At 36.3% G+C, this 17,556-nt stretch overlaps 1 protein-coding gene across 4 annotated transcripts in view; it reads right to left on the bottom strand.

Moving 5' to 3' along the window:
* The window catches only part of SETD2 (SET domain containing 2, histone lysine methyltransferase), a 117,246-nt gene that overhangs the window by 39,401 nt on the left and 60,289 nt on the right, over nt 1–17,556 (bottom strand). For 3 of the 4 annotated variants that reach the window (XM_068556973.1, XM_068556974.1, XM_068556975.1), the window contains exons 10-12: nt 15,409–15,543; nt 14,536–14,655; nt 12,452–13,114 (exon numbers count right to left, since the gene is read on the bottom strand). In XM_068556973.1, coding sequence (XP_068413074.1) covers nt 12,452–13,114; nt 14,536–14,655; nt 15,409–15,543 — 918 coding nt within the window. Of the gene's footprint in view, nt 1–9,549; nt 9,719–12,451; nt 13,115–14,535; nt 14,656–15,408; nt 15,544–17,556 lie in introns of all 4 variants that reach the window. The other variant, XR_011075597.1, reaches the window with a different exon arrangement.

Raw genomic sequence — 17,556 nt, 5'->3', positions numbered from 1 at the left:
AAATAAATAAATAAAAAGATGAGTAAGTTCCGGGGATCTAATGTACAGCATAGTGATACAGTTAATAATACTGTATTATATACTTGAAAGTTGCCAAGAGAATAGATCTTTAATATTCTCCCCGAAAAAAAGAAATGGTAATAATGCAGGTGTTAGCTAACACTATGGTGGTAACCAGTTTGCAATATATATGTGTATCAAATCAACACGTGTACACGTTAAACTTACACAATGTTAAATGTCAGTTATATCACAATGAAGCTGGGGAGAAAAGAAAGGAATGTAGATACTAACACAAAGCACCATTCTAACTCAAGAAATATTATACAGCTATGAGTACGATGTTTTTGTCTTTATTGTATGTGAATCATGATTCCCCAAAAGCAGTTAGATTATATTTAAAGTACAGTAAATAGATTCTGAGTAAATGGATTCTCTTATGGAAAAAAAAGTTTACTTTTAATTATACGGTTTTTATACTACCCATTTTTAGTTAAAAAAACAAACAACACTTGAAAAAGTTACCTACCGCTAATAGGTCACACTAAATGGGTCTAAACTGGGATGTTTTCTTCCAACAGTCTCAAAAAGTACTCATTGGAAGTTTGCTGGCAAAGTACTCCAGCACATTTTTAACACCTCTCAAATGATATAGAATAGACTCAAATAGAATAGACTGTAGAAAAAAACAGGATTAAAACCAAATTAGAAAACAACACTTTTTCTGGGAAGTGTAAAAATTTAACACTGATGTAGACTGTTCTTTAGCTAAACAAGACTTTGAGAACAAAATAATTTACAATGAGAGTATAATTTTTTACCTTTTATTATATACAGATCAGATTATATATTCTGTAATAACAGATTTACTTTTTACAACTAAGACTATTTTTCCTTGTTATTAGCAAGTACAGATAAAATTGTGTAGTGTATGTGTCAAACAAATCTTTATTCCTAAATGACAGCAAGACTAAGAACAAAAAAGAGAAAGAGACTCTGAGCAAGGTGCCATTTTTACAGCTGGAAGAGGAGATAAAAAGCAGCAGGAAGGGACAAAAAGAAAATGTGAAAGCAAAGTTATGCGATATGGAGGCTAGAAGTTAAAGTGCCAACTTCAGGTAAAAGGAATTCTAGGAGAGAAGGAACTTTTTTGAGAAATAATGAAGATGAGTTTTCCAGAATTAAAGAAACATAAAATACCTTTGATTAAAAAGGCAAAGAGCATCAAATAAGAAACAAAAAGACTATGACCTAGCAATTCTGCATCTGCGTTTATCCATCCGTCCCCCGCCCAATTTCATACTGGCTCATATAACTATATGTAGAAAATGATATCCATACAATGGAGTATTATTCAGCTATAAAGTGTAATTAACTACTGATACATAGTACAACATGGATAAAGCCTGAAAACACTATGCTAAGTAAAAGCAGCCAGACACAAAAAGCCACAGATTTCATGATTCCATTTATCCTCATTATTCAGAGATTCTGTATCTGCAAATTCACCAACTCACTAACATTTATTTGTAATCCCAAAATCAATACATGAGACAAAACTTCACCAACTCTTCCCCCCAAAAGATGAGTCAATTGTTGATATTTTTTGGTATACTTTTTCCAAATAATTAACTGATAACATGATGCAACATTCTTTTCCCAAGAGTATCTCAGAATCTTTTCATTACTTTTTCTGAAAATGCTTCTAGTACACTAGTGGTCTTATATATTTCCTTTCCAACTTCTTCAACATTATTTTTACTGACTTTATGAAATCAGTGCATTTTTATTTAATAGGTCTGCCAACTTTTATAACAGTGAGACTTTGGCTGAAAAAGAAAATAACCCATTGGACAACGATACACGCTGATGTTAACTGAGAAGGGACGTTTGAATAAGAATTTTTTTAAGTGTTCAGTTCACTAATGTTTTTTGACATAATTTTTGTTTCTCTAAGCAATTTTGAAACCGTGAAGATACTGAGAATACCATATACGTGTGAATATGTATATATGAATGTTTATGTATTTAGTTACATGTGAGAGAGAAGCTTCTCCAAGATAACTGAATGCATTAGATTTTTTAAAACCCCACTTTAAAAAAATTCTTTTTCCCAGGATTTTCAGGTATTTGTCAAGTTTCAGGGTTAGAAGCAAAGAAACCAAATATTTACGTGAATTTACTGAACACTGAAAATCTAGAAAAAGAGATAAGAACTTCGAAAAATAAAATGACAATAAATAAATAAATAAATAAGCTCAGGAATTCCCTGGCAGTCCAGTGGTTAAGACTTGGCACTTTCACTACCATGCCCTGGGTTCAATCCCTGGTGGGGGAACTAAGATCTCGCAAGCTATGCGGTGCAGCCAAAAAATGACAACAGAAAAAACTAAGCTCATTTGGTTCCCATTGAAACCATACGGCTTACAGACAAATCATCTTGGAAAATACATGGTTAAATCAATTCTGTTAGTCATTTAGGCTAAGGATATTAAAACACTTACATCTGGGTAGTATCAGACTGTAAAGAAACCTGATTCACAATTCCACACACCAGTGCAGGGGTCAGCAAACTACACCCTAAAGTCTGACCTGCAGCCTGGTTCTTTAAGTGCCCCTTCAACCCCAGCTAAGAATGGTTTTTTGTATTTTTAAAGAGAGGGAGAAAAGGGGAGGGAAGAAGAAAAAGAAGAAAGGGGAAGAAAAAGGCAGAAAGAAGGGAAGAAGAAGGGAGGAGGAGACTGAGGCCTCACAGTCACATTTTAAATTTAAGTATTTTAATATTTACTATCTGACCTTTTACAGAAAAAAATTGCCAACCCTTGATCTAGAGAAATAAAAGCACATCTTTGGGTAATATATGACTGTCATGGAACCTGATTCATAATTCTATATACTAGCATAAAGATTTTAAAAATCTATTTTCTTGATTAACAACAACAAAATTAAAAAAATGAACATACAACATGTAACTTCAATGTCTATGGCCCTATACCACTCTAAGGTTAAAAAGAAAAAAAAGAAAAAGAAAGAAAGAAATTACTGGGCAAATACTGATATGTAAATACCCTAGGCTCCTTTTCCCTCAGCATAATTCTGTGAAACGCTTTCAGTGGTAAAGGTTCTATAACCTGGATTTAGCTTCCTTTAATAGAAGGAAGAACTGTACCTCGATCATCATACCCCCGTAAAGTGTTAAGAGTCTATGATTTTATCTCATAAATTGTATTACAAAAAGTGGGAGTAGGGGTATCTCCATTAGGTCACAGACGTCCTGAGATTTGACTGGAAAAATAACTTAGAAGATAATACCCACGTCTGGAAGTTTTATAAAATCACACACGAGAGGGGCGGAGGAAGGGAGAGTAAGGGGAAAAGGGAGTAGAATAATTTTATTTATTCTTTTAAACCCCTGAAGAAACACTCTAACTTCAGACAGCTGGGCTCCCAACAAACAAAAGATAATAAGATCCAATTTCAGTTTTCAGCCACTCAGAAAAATGGGCAAAGGATATGGACATAGTTCTTACAACAGGAAATATAAACGTAAATATATTCAATAATTCATGCATAAGAGAAATGCAAATTAAAACTATAACAATATTCCATTTTTGCCTATCAGTCTGACCAACATAAAGTTAGACAACACCTGTGTTCGCCAGGGTGTAGTGAAACAGGCACTCTTACACATAAACATTGCTGATGAGAGTTAAACTGGTACAACTATGAAGAGAGATTTGACAGTACCTATCAAAATTACAAATAACACAGACTATGACTCAGATACACAACTTTTAGTAATTTATCCAACATGTATATCCCACATATGTGAACATGTTCAAAAAGTTACTTGCTGCTAAGCTAAAGAAAGGAATCAACCTAAATGGCAGAAATAGAAGACTGATTAATATATGATTATGATAAACTGATTATGGTATATTTATACAATAAAATACTAGGCAGTTATGAAAAATAAATTCTTCATAAACTGGTATGAAATAATCTTTACAACATATTAAGTAAAAAGGAGCTAAACAGTGGTGCCAGATTTGTAAAAAAGGCAAAATATATACACATAATATGCACAAATTCTCTCCAGAACGCTCACAACAAACTAGTTGTATTGGTTGCCTCCAGGGAACAGGACACGGGGCAGGGTCAGGAGTGAAATGTTGCCTTTTGCAGTATGCCTTTTGAATTTTGTCGTGTGCAGGAATGGTCTATTTTAAAAATTAAAAGAAAAGATAACATGCCTCAGAAGCAGCCCTAGACACAGTACCAAAAGACTTCTGTGCATTGTGACTGCATTCAAGGTAAAGAATGAGGGGCTGTAAAGTCTCAGGCAGAGGCCTAAGGAACATGGGGAGTCCCAAGTCAACTTCTAAATGCTGCTATTTAGCAGTACCATACCTTAAAAAGCTTTCCTAGTTCACTGACATTCAGTTTATTTTTTATTTTTATTTTTAAAGGAAGGCATCCAGGGTGCTGGTAATATTCCATTTCTCTCTCTCTTTTTAAATAAATTTATTTATTTATTTTTGGCTGCATTGGGTCTTCGTTGCTGTGCCCAGGCTTTCTCTAGTTGCAGCAAGTGGGGGCTACTTTTCGTCGTGGTGCACGGGCTTCTCATTGCAGTGGCTTCCCTCATTGCGGAGCACGGGCTCCAGGTGCGTGGGCTTCAGAAGTTGTGGCACGTGGGCTCAGTAGTTGTGGCCTGAGGGCTCCAGAGTGCAGGCTCAGTAGTTGTGGCGCACGGGCTTCGCTGTTCCGCAGCAAGTGGGATCTTCCCAGACCAGGGCTCGAACCCGTCTCCCCTGCATTTGTGGGTAGATTCTTAACCACTGCGCTACCAGGGAAGTCCCTGCCATTCAGTTTAAACTTGTCCCCCCAACTTCCTCCTTCTCTAGCCTTACCCACCTTGACTCTAATTCAAAAAATCTACCTTAACAACACTCGGTTTTATTCAACACGCATCTAAAATGTGCCGAGCTTCCACTAGTACTGAAGCACAAGGTGAACACCTGACACATGTGCCTGCTTTCAAGGCCTCCCCAGCCCAGTAGTAAAACATGTGTGTAGAAAAATTAAAGTTTTATGCTGGTAAGTAATCACTGAAGAATAATCAAGGTCATGATGATTAAATGTTTCTCAAATTTCAGATTTCTGTTTTCTAGGCAAGTTAATTCCAAATCTAAGATTTTCTTTTACACTTTCAAATTTACCTCCTCTATAGTTTTTCTAATTAAAACTTAAAAATCACCACAGCTCTCCAAGAGACTTCACTGAAGTTATATGTTGCACTAGTCAATACAACACTGCAGCTAAGACCATCCAGAAAACACTTTTTGGACCACAATTTGTTCTTTTCCCAACCCACATATATACACACCCCTGTTTGAGAAACTGCTCATATTTATGGACCCTTGTCCCAGAAAACCCCACAGTTTTACGTATGATTTCAGGCGTTCTGAAAATCCCTTGAAATTCAATCATGGATCACAGGTTGATCTCTGCAGCATTAAGGAAAAAAAGATACTTGAACAAAACACTAAAATGATAATTTCTATGATTTAAGAATGAATTTGAACTTATTACAGTTATTAAAACAGAAACAGATTGAGAGAAGTCTGAAAAGTATTCAGCAAAGATACATAATTGCATGAACTGTCTAGCAAGGACGTAGCAATCACTATTTGCTGGATCAGAAAAAGGAATGGAAAGAACATAGGATTAAAATCAGAAGATAATTTTCAGCTATGTCACTTAAAGTTAAGTTACAAACTCATGGGCCTGTTTGTTTCCCTTTTACAGCTGATAAAAACACCACCACTTACTTTACAGGGTTGTAAAGATTATATGACACTCATTCAAGTATTTTCTGACCACCTATCAAATAAAATATACACATTATGGATTCAAGAAGAATCGGGACTTCCCTGGTGGTCCAGTGGTTAAGACTCCGTGCTTATACTGCAAGGGGCGTGGGTTCGGTCCCTGGTCAGGGAAGACGCCACATGCCATGGTGTACAGCCAAAAAATTAAATTTAAATTAAAAAAAAAAATAGCAGCAGTGTGGTACCATGGAAAAAGAAGGACCTTCTTCACTTCATCATTCAAATATTTATGAAGTGCCAAAGTACAAAGTACGCTCTCACAATGCCCTGGGGAGACTCAAGTGACCAAGACAGACACAGTCTCTGCCTCTGCACAATGTACAATTATGAAATGTTATCTGCTATGATTGGAAAGGATGTTATGGGAGCATATAGAAAAGGGAGAATACTCTGTCTTGGAGGAACAGGAATGGTTTTCAGGGGAAAGGATGAAACTTAAATGAGAAGAGACATCTAAACAAAGAAACTCTTCTCAGAAACAAGTCAATGAGTGTGTGTGTGTGTGTGTGTGTGTGTGCGCGCGCGTGTGTGTGTGAACATTAGTAGCACTGTCCCTCTGGTAGGCCAGAAACTCTTGAGGTGAAAATGCATACATAAATAAGGACCAGATTATGCCATGGTATGCAAGCCTTGTTAAGAAAAATGGATTTAACTTAACAATGTAATGAGGAACCGTTTAAAAGTTTTAAATAGGACTTTGACATGAACAGATGTATATTTCCAAAAAGATCACTCTGGATACTGAATGTAGCACAGATTGTAGGGGGCACAGAGTAGTCATTCACTATTATTAAGTGGTAACTTATTACAACCATTACTAAAAATATACCATGATAAAAGTAACTCTTACTACCAATGATTAAGGAATGGTCTCTGCCCTTGAAGATCTCATGGTCCTGTGAGGAGAAACAAGCATCTAAGCAAGTAATTTTAATAACCTGTTAAGACTGCTACCACTGTATAGAAATACAGAAAAAGGAATGATGGATTAGAAAACCATCATTTGTTAACAATCATAGCTGTACAAGATTCAGGCAAATTCACTGGATGGATAAATTTCACAAAAAAGAGTATTTATTGTTTCCAAAGGTGCTCCTATATTATACTCTTTAATTATAAAGGGGAAAACAGTAACTTTACATTGGAGAAACCTGGCAGACACCAACTTAACCAAGTGACTGAAGTTGACAATGCCAGTAATGGGATAAACGAACATTCCAAACAGAACTTCAGACAAACCCAAATTGAGGAATATTCTAAAAACTTTTAAAATATTCAAAAATGTGAAGTTTATAAAAGCCAAAGACTGAGGAACTAACTATTCCAGATTAAAGGATACTAAAGAGATACAACTCAATGTAACGCTTGATCTCAGGTTAGATTCTGGATCAGAAATTTTCTTTTTTCTACAGAGGACATTATGTGCACAAGTGGCAAAATCTGAATGAGGTCTGTTTAACAGATTAGTAGTATTGTGTCACTGTAATTTTCTGATTTCGATAAGTACACTGAAGTCATAAAGAAGAATGTCCTTGTTTTTAGGAAATACACACTAAAATATCTAGGCGCAGTGGGCATGATATCTATAACTTATTCTTTAAAAGTTAAAAAGAAATTAAGAGAAAATGTTAAGGTAAATTTGGTAAAATGTTAACACTGGGGAATCTGGATGAAGGGTTTAGAGGAATTTTTACTGTTTTTAACATACATCTGTCACTGGATGTGTATCACATGAAGAATACATAAAGAACAGTATTCTTGCAGTTTTCCTGTAAGTCTGAAATTACATCAAAATCAAAAGTTAAGAACATTCAGAAGAAAAATTTATATATTTTCATTATGGTTATATATAAAACTAGATTATACCAACTTATCTGTACTCAAAAAGTCTCTTAAGTTTCTGACTAACTTGATCATGGTCCTGAGGGAAGAACAACATTCCTCACAGGTGTCTTCTAGCCCAGTAATTCTATAATGTATTTACTCTCCCACTTCTCAGATAGTCCTATATCCAAATCACTTAAAGTAACTTCTCCTAAACAGAGTCAAGACTTTTTTTTTTTAAAAAGTAACTTCATGGGGTATGGAAACATGGTCATTATGTCTTTAGGGGAAATAGAATTAAGAGCTCACCCAAAAGAATAAAGTGTCAAAATGACTTCATTCAAAATCAGAATGTTTAGAGCAGCCAGATTCTGTACTTTATCATTTAGATTAGGTGTTGGCAAACTTTTTCAGTAAAGGACAAAGCAATAAATATTTTAGGCTTTGTTGGCCATCCAGTCTGATGCAACTACTCAACTCTACCAGTACAGTGCAAAAGCAGTCACAGACGTATGTAAATGAACGAACTTGGCTGGGCTCCCAAAACTTCATTTACGAAAAAAGGCAGCGGGGCAGATTAGGCCAACCCATAATTTAGATGAAAGTATTATCTGATAATAAAGAAACCAGGCTACTAGGAAGTTTTAGACCATGTTTGCCTTTTATCAAATGAGATTCTTATTACAAAAATTCAATGTAGTGGTACCTAAAATAGTGCTCTTTGGGGGCAATTCTGTATGTTAAACAAAAGGATAAGTAATACTGATCCTTTTGAAGACAGAATAATGTCTACTAAGGATTTTGAAATTTATTACAGAAATTCAGGGCACATCATTTCATTTTGAAATGTTGCATAGCAGATTTCACATATTAGTTAGGAACCGAAATTCCAAGCAGTGACTCAAAACTTGTTTTATTTTTTTTGACCACGCGGCTTTTGGGATCTTAGTGCCCCGACCAGGGATTGAACCCAGGCCCCCAGCAGTGGAAGCACAGAGTTCTAACCACTGGACCGCCAGGGAGTTCCCCCAGACTCAAAACTTTTCAGTTGAGTAACTCTCTGAATTATTTAAAACTTCTGTAGAGAGTTCAATGCTTAACTTTCTAGGAAAATAATATGTTTAATTAAAGATAATATCTGGAGAATAAAGATGAAAAAGATATTAAGGATGGTTCTTAAGAAAAGTCCAACTTATCACATGTACAAAATGTCCCTAAATCATCTAATCCAGATGTAACTATAACTACTCAGACTTCACTATAAGGAGACACACATCCTGTAACCTAAGTGTTTATAAGAGAGGCTCTGGAATCACTAGCCATCACAATCTCTCAGCTGTTTAATTGCAACTGAAACTGCCAAATTCACGGGAACCTTACCTCTTCTTCTCATGATCCAAATGAAGATTTTCCAGTCAAGTTTATAATTAATCATCACTTATAAACAGCTGTTTTGCCCTGTGAAGTCTCGGGTATATTTTCAGCATGAGGGGTGATGTACAGTAATTCCTTTTACAAACAGAAATATATGCACATGTCCCTGCTGAAAATGTAGCCCAGTTAATTTGCATGTGAAAATGAATACATGCTCATGTGTAGCAATGTGCTAATAAGTGATGTTTCTTGTTGAGGTCTACTTTAGGAGTCAAAAATGTGTAAGCCTTGTGGAGCCAAGGCAGTGGTCCTGTGTATAGAGGTATAGAAAAAGTAGCTCACTTAATCCTTTCTCGCCAGGAGTCGGGATTTTCCCAGAACGACATCCATTGTCGGCAATGGACGCACCAAAATAACGCCGGTGCCAGTGAGTTAACCACCTCTGTCCTCTTTTCACCTATTATATTTTTCATGCATCATCCAACTTCCCAACCATCTTCCTGTTTTCTTCACAGAATGCACGCTAGGTTCTTGTTTTTCTTCAGCACGAAGTTGAAAATGGAGTTGAGAAAAGGAGACACATGGTCAGCTGGTGATGTTAACAAGCTCCTTGCTGCCCTGAGAAGCTAGATGGAAATGGTTCAAGTTACAAGAGGGATCATCATCAGATCTGGGAGGACAAAGAGTAATTCATGAAGCTTCATTCCCTTCCCTCCCACCCGCTTTCATTTACTGATGATCCCTATAGTCTGCCTTCACAGCAAAATCAAGATTAAGAAATCTGAAGCAACCTCTTTCAGTTCTTCACTCCATCCAGTATGTAGAAAGGACAAGTGGAACACATGTCCAGCAATGTTACAGTGGCCCGGGAAGGTCAGGGAAGCTTGGAGTGGCTAACATAACCACAATCTTAGATCAATGCTTTTTAGTATAATCTTGAAATTAACACCAGCAACTAACACATGCTTGGTAACAGGTGCTTAATAAAGGTTGGTTGAATAACACATTTTCTTTTCTGCCAACGTCTACTTGAACACACAGGTGGAATTCAGACAGAAGTAGTTAACTCTTTCAATGCCGGGAATAGGATGGATATATAGTAATCACATCAAGTCGTTTCTCTAAAACATGTTCCAATTATGGGTTCCCTAGCTGAAGTATATTTTTTAAGGACAACTATAACCGGTTTTGAAATTAGAACCATGGTGAATGTTAATTAGAATGATAGATGAATTAAGAACCCCAGCACCAATGCATAACAAAACATCACAGTTCAGGCAAGCAAAAACATTTCTCAGTAATGCAATTCTAGATGGGTAATGATTCCAGAGCAAACTATAAAGTTTGAGGAAGGAGGATTTTATTTAATAACTTCCTTGATGCTAAGAACTGGGATAAATCCAAAATATGAAGGTTAAGAAGAATATATTTTAGGTACAAATAAAATTTTAAACCTCAAGTCAAGAGGATCATCAGTCTACATAGTACTGTGCAACCACTTCGATCTTTCAGATAGGAGTGAAGAGGACAAGCAAGGGAAGAAATAATTTTGTAGGACTCAAAAACATTTATGTCTGGAGTGTGAGTTTAAAGTACCAGTTATATCTAATTGAGTTAAGGATATCCCAGAGAATAATTTATATCATTACAATTGTAATTAAAAAAAACTACCATACAGAGAAACAAAAACATTTACTTATTCCAGATTTTAAGAAGAGACAGGTTTTTAAGAAATTAAGATGATTATGTCTTTTTTTTTTTTTTTTTCTATATTACGTCAACCAGAGCCTTCTCAGGCAAAAGTGAACTACTATGTCTACAACCCCCCTCTCTATAAAACTATGTCTGTAAGGTCTTTTCTACCTTCACCTGAGTGCTTGTCTCCATTTCCACCTTCCTTACTGAGCCAATCATAGTACAGGCTCTACTAGCAGTCTCCAAACACAAGAGGGACTTCGTCCAGGGACTCCTGTGACCTCACAAAGCAGGCCTTAAATAAAGGTTCACACAAATGACTGTCTCAGCAGCTCTTTCAATTAATTGCAACTTCAGTTCCTGCGTTCACATGTTGTATCATAAACAGATTTACTCTGAATCTTTCCTTTTATATTTATAAAAAGGTCAGATTTCAAATAATAAGGCTGAGTTTATGCTGAACTGTAGGTGATCAAAGAGTAGCATGAGTAAGAGCTCAAATGGGTAAATGAGAGCTGAAACCACACCATACTTAAAGAAGGGTCTCAACACAGTAAATTACAAATGCAAAAATAAGCACAGTGCACAACCAACCAACTACTCATTCTGCTAAGTGTAAGGATAGTTCCCTATGGGTCAAATGGTAGGATATAATGGGTGAGCTTTGTAGTCATAATTGGGAACAGAGAAGACTCAGGTGTCCATTTTGCTGCAACTCTGTATTCTTGGTTTATCTGGTTGCTTCACCTCTGGCGCAAGAAAGGAGGAACAGAAAAACAGAGGCTGGGTAGTAACCTGTTCCCACAGGGTCCTCAAGACCTGGATCCCAGGATCCCACTTACAATCAGAATTTGCCACATCTCTCCTAGGCTCATCCTGTTATTCACTTCTGTGTTTATCCAAGACCCAGACTGGGTTCTCTGCAAAGAAAACCCTGCACATCATGCTATATACTTTAACAAGTGATTATGCAAGTATTAGATGTAAGGGTTCCAGAACTCTGTATTTTTCCTCTCGATGACATCTTCTGGCCAGAGAAATAGGCATTTAAAAGCAGGCCTATTTCAGAAACAATAATAAAACTGAATATGAAACTAGCTCCATATAATGTTGTTTTACTGGAACAGATATTTATGTTCAATAGTTTGTTTTTGTTTTTTTTTTTTTGTCATGAGACATTCCACCAAGCTAACAAGCATGATTCTATAGCTTTATATGTTCAATCATTTTTGATGAGAAGTTGCAAAATTACCTTAGCTTCCAATTAATTTTATTTTTAATTAATTTCTAGTTAATCCAATAAATTAATTTCCAATTATTTTAAACATTCATTTTTTTCTTACAGACTCAAATGTAGAATCCATGTTTGTTACTCAAAGGATTTTTGTTTTTAATGTAAAGACCACTTGAATGACTGAATTTACTGTTGTGATATACTTTTGTAAGCAAGGAAAAGGGGGATGTTTGTATATTAGTTTGGCTGGTATCTCTGGCCAAGGTTTAAAAGACATTATTTATTTATAAAGACATTTATAATTAGCTGACAGATAGTATTCCATTTTTCAAAAATACATATAGCTAGAAAAGTAGGTAATTCGACTGAAGGTTTATAGAACTCTAAACCTGGGTAATTCAGGTTAAAATGAACAGAAATGTTTTCTTACCTTTAGGTCTTTCCAACTGTCCAGGAGCTTGGTGGCCAAATCACTTATATCTACTGTTTTATCTGGCTGTTCCTGGCTCCTCTCACTCTCCACATCAGATACACCCTCCTCTTCATCTTGGGATGGTGTTTCCTCAGCAATAGGTTCATCTAGTTTTGTGCCATTGCTCTCTTTAGGCTCTATTTCAGTGTCAGCCTCTGGTTCACATGTGGGTAGCTTACTGGCCTCCATAGCAATTTCACTATCAACTTTAGATTCAGGCAGCTGTTGTGTGAGTAGCTGTTGTGACTGTAACTCTTCCTCTTCTTCTACAGGGACGTTTTCTAACTGGTCAAGGTCCTCTTTGCCATCCTTGCCTTCTAACTCGCTGGTAGCATCAGAGATCGCACTGTCCATGCTATTTTCACTTATAATTTTAAGTCTGCGAAACATTAGCTTCTTGGGGGTGTCTGTGTCAGCTTCTATGCTCAGCTTGGTGGAAGGATCAGGTGTGTTGAGCGGTGTGTGAGCACGTGATGTATTCTCGCTAGAATACCCATCTCCTTCACTCAGCTGAGGGACAGCAGTCTTGGTTTGAGACCAACGTTGAATAATAGGAAGTACTTTGCTTTCCTCCAACATATTTTTAGTAGGAATGGGTAAATGTTCCAAAGTCTTTATAATCTGATTAAACATAATTTAAAAAAAACAAACATCACTTTGTACAGTTGACTTTTCAAGCCTCTCCATGGGACTCAGATCAATTCTGCAAAAGCAGTGGTTTTTTTACTGTCTTATTAAATTAAGACCTAAATCTTGTAACCACAGACGGATTTAAATGTCATAATATTACTTTCCTCTAGTATGGAAGGAAAAGTGTTTGATTTTTTATTTTTTTATTTTTTTGGCTGCACCACGAGGCATGTGGGATCTTAGTTCCCCAACCAGGGATCAAACCCGTGCCCCCTGCAGTGGAAGCTCAGTCTCAACCACTGGACCACCAGCGAAGTCCCAGAAAAGTGTTTTAATAAGCCTGACCAGCAAGAATAAAATGTGGAGCAGGTGACTGCTCACACACCAAATAGGACTAATTTAATTAATATTCTCCACCAGTAGTTCTCAAACCCAGGTAGATTTTTTAAAAATATAAACAATACTGGACCTCATCCTGGGTATGTTTTTCTAAAAAGTTTCCCAAGTGACTGTGATAAAGGCTTGGGAACTAAGCAACAATATATATTTAAATGTCTTGCATACAAACAAAAAATGCAGATATTACTTAACCTCCTTAGCCTTTGACAAACAGCTGTCTAGCAAAGAGAGACACTCTCTTCATTCCGAGATGACCACCCCCACCCCACACTCTGAAATCCAAGAATTTCTTCCAAAGTACTCCCCCAATGTAGTTCTACAGAAACCCCAAGGCTTCCCCAACTCCTAACTTATTGCTGAGTCTCCTGGGAGAAGGATGGAGGCAAGACAATCACTCATTTGCCCACTCACGTTTTTGTTTTTAGAAGTATATTATTAAATGACTTTGGGATTATATTAGCACTTATGATTAAAAAGAACTACATTTAAATCAAGTTAGAAAATATTGTGTATTTCATGGGACGGTATAAATATAACAATTCCACTAACAACATTGTCAATGAACATCTATTTAGATCTTTTAAAACAATTTACTCCTCAAAATGTTCTTACTCTTGTCATCCAGAATTCAGCTCTTCATAATTTTTTAGAACCCCAGAATTTAAGTTCCATATGGTTTCCTATCTTTTTAAAACTACGGTTTTAGCAACACACTGGATCTTTCACTTAACTATGATACTAGTATATCTTGCTCTTGCAGTTCCCAACTATGTAGTACTAAGCTTTAAAAGATACCATAGGGAAAACCACTGGGCAAACTCACTTCCAGCAAGGTGTATGTAAAGTTACAGTTATAGGAATGATATTGGGATGATAAAATGATGTAATTATTTAATATGAGTAGTAAATATAGTGCTAAATTCATTATCACTGATATTATCACAATACCCTCTACCTAAATAATAAATATAGTGGTCTTAAGAAACAAGCAGGTCAGCTGAATGTGAACTGACCTCTTCCTGAAGCTTCTGGTTACTTTCCCGGCCATCACCTAGTTCTGCCATCCAGATCCACAACAAAGACAGCCCATGACGTTCCAGAAAGGACTTCAGGCAAGACTGCGAATGTGTGTTCTTCCATGGGGGAAGCGAAGCAGGATGCAGGGTATTGGGGGGTGGGAGGAGGGAGACACATAATACCAGAGAGAGTGTTAAAGAGGGCCCACAGAGAGGACTGAACAGTTCATTTATATTCACAAAGAAACCTAGAAATTCTATTTTGATTAATCTACTAGAACTGTGCAATTAATGAATGCTTTAAAGTGAGAGATTATAATCTTTTTTGATACTTAAAATGTCAACCTGGACTTTACTAAAGTTCAAATTTTGAAGGACTAAGAAAAAAATTATATTCACCATTTTTACTGAAAAAGCTAAAACTATAAAAAAATTTAAAAATCTTTTCTTATTATCCAACTTCTTGTGGAATATTTAATAAACTGGAGTAAATATGATTACTGTTAAAATTCCTTGCTTTGAGATCCTGTGGTAAAAATGGCCTTGCCATGCTAATAATCAAGTGGCGGTGGGGAGAGACCCTCTATCAAGTGTCATGAATTGTTACACACACACAAAAAATTCCACCATGTTCTCTGACTAGAGAGAAGACACACAATATCTACTAGTAGATTAAATAATGCTGAACACTTAAGACATTTTTAAGAGTACAAGTTTTCAAAGTCATATAGAACTCACATATCCATTTTAAAAACGAGTAACTCTTCTCATATCAGAATTATTCCTTTTCCATTCATCATTCTGGATTGTAGTTTAAATGTCCCACCTCAAGTTCAGAAATAAAAAATAAATTAATATCAAAGTGTTCACCTGTATGAGCTTGAGACAGGTAAGTTTCTGTTCCAAAGTTTCAATTCTAACCATTAGCCGGGATAAGCTGAGCACCTGGTTTTTATCAGAGAGACCCTCACCATTCTCCATCAGGGCTTCTAGCTCTCCATCCACCTGCCACAGCAAGGAAAAATATCTGGTTATAGACAACAACAACAACAACAACAAAACCCCCCCTAATCTAAGAATCAAACAATCTGAAAAGATGCTCGACCTCACCAGTAATAAGGAAAACTAAGACCACAGTAAGAAACCATATTACACTCACTATAAGAAGTCTGATAAAAATCAAGTCTAGGCAAAGATGTGGGTCAAAACAAACTTTTGTACACTGCTAATGAAAATATAAATTGGTATGATCAATTTGAAAAGCATTTCATTCAATCATCAAATATTTACCAAGCACTTATACATCAAGTATAGTTCTAGGTGCTGAAGACATTGCAATGAAGCAAAACAAAAAAATCTGCCTTTATGGGAGGAAGAAAAATTATATTAAGTGAGAAGTATGTCAGGGAAAAAAAAAAGTATGTCAGAAAAAATAAAGCATTGAAATAAAGCTTGAAAAATAAAATATTTGTATCCCCTATGCCTAGCCACTGTACACCTAAGAATAAACCCTAGAGAAACTTCTGCACATGTGTACTCTGAGAATCAGAAGAATGTTCATTGAACAGCCATTCATAAGAGCAAAAAACTGCCAACAACCCAAATGCCTGTGGCCAGGCTGGATAAACCGGCATGTTCACATAATGGCATATACCACAATGAAAGCAATCAAGTGCAGCCAAATGCAACAAAAATTATCAATCTTAGCAAACATAATGTTATGTAAAAAACTAAAGTTCCAGAATACTGCATGCTGTATGAATCCGTTTCTCTGCACCTCAAAAACAAATTTTTTATAGATACATACCTGAAAAGTCTATTTTAAAATGGCAAGGGGGACTTCCCTGATGACGCAGTGGTTAAGAATCCACGTGCCAATGCAGGGGACACCGGTTCGATCCCTGATCCGGGAAGATCCCACATGCCGCAGAGCAACTAAGCCCGTGGCCACAACTACTGAGCCTGCGCTCCAGAGCCGAAGAGCCACAACTACTGAGCTCACATGCTACAACTACTGAAGTCTGCACACCTAGAGCCCGTGCTCCGCCAACAAGAGAAGCCACCACAATGAGAAGCCCGCATACCACAATGAAGATTAGACCCCGCTCACCGCAACTAGAGAAAGCCCGCGCACAGCAACAAAGACCCAATGCAGCCATAAATAAATAAATAAATAAATAAATAAATAAATAAATAAATAAATAAATGATTTTTTATGCATTTGTTTGTTTGTTTTTAAAAAAGGGTAAGGGAGGTAAGACACAAAATTCAAAATGGTGGTATCCTCCAGGAGCTATAAGCAGAGAGAAGGAAGCAGAGAAGTGCTCACAAGCACATATAAAGTATAATTATAGTCTTTATAACTTACATAAATTCTTTGTTCCAAAGATATTAAATAATAGAGAACAACAGCAACAAAAAACAAGGTTCCAAAGGTTGTTTTCTAGCTGTGTTGCAGCAGTTATAAAAGATATAAAGACACCCTCACAGAACTTACTATCGGGGAGATAAAATTAACTCATATGAAAACGAACAATGAAGCATTAACTACAAATGTTAATGTTTAAAAACCTAAGAGGTCTAAGATGAAGGGAGTGCTTAAAATGAGAGTCACCAGAAATGAATTCACCGAAGTGGGGTTAGAAATAGGTAAGATAAATACAAGAGGAGGGAGAAGCGAGGAAGCAGAAGGAAAAGTCTGAACAACCGGAAATGGAAAATTAGGACAGTGCATACTATGCTCAGCCTGGCTGCAGTGGATAAGGTGCAGTGAGGAATGGAGAAAAATCTTATCAAAAAGAAGGCTGGTGTTAGAACATCTCAGATGTAATATAAAAGAATCTGGATTTGATGAGACTAAGTAAGAGAGCTCTATTACTGAATCCCAAAAAGGGAATAATATGATCAAAATGGAATTTGAGAATAATTAGTCTGACAATAACAGGATGAAATCTAGACAAGATAGAGATTGAAGGAGAAGAGATATAACGATAGCATTAAATCAACTTGACATGAAAT

Source organism: Eschrichtius robustus, chromosome 12 (assembly GCF_028021215.1).
Source record: "Eschrichtius robustus isolate mEscRob2 chromosome 12, mEscRob2.pri, whole genome shotgun sequence".
NCBI classification, from domain to species: domain Eukaryota; kingdom Metazoa; phylum Chordata; class Mammalia; order Artiodactyla; family Eschrichtiidae; genus Eschrichtius; species Eschrichtius robustus.
This window is presented reverse-complemented; position numbering and strand designations above follow the sequence as displayed.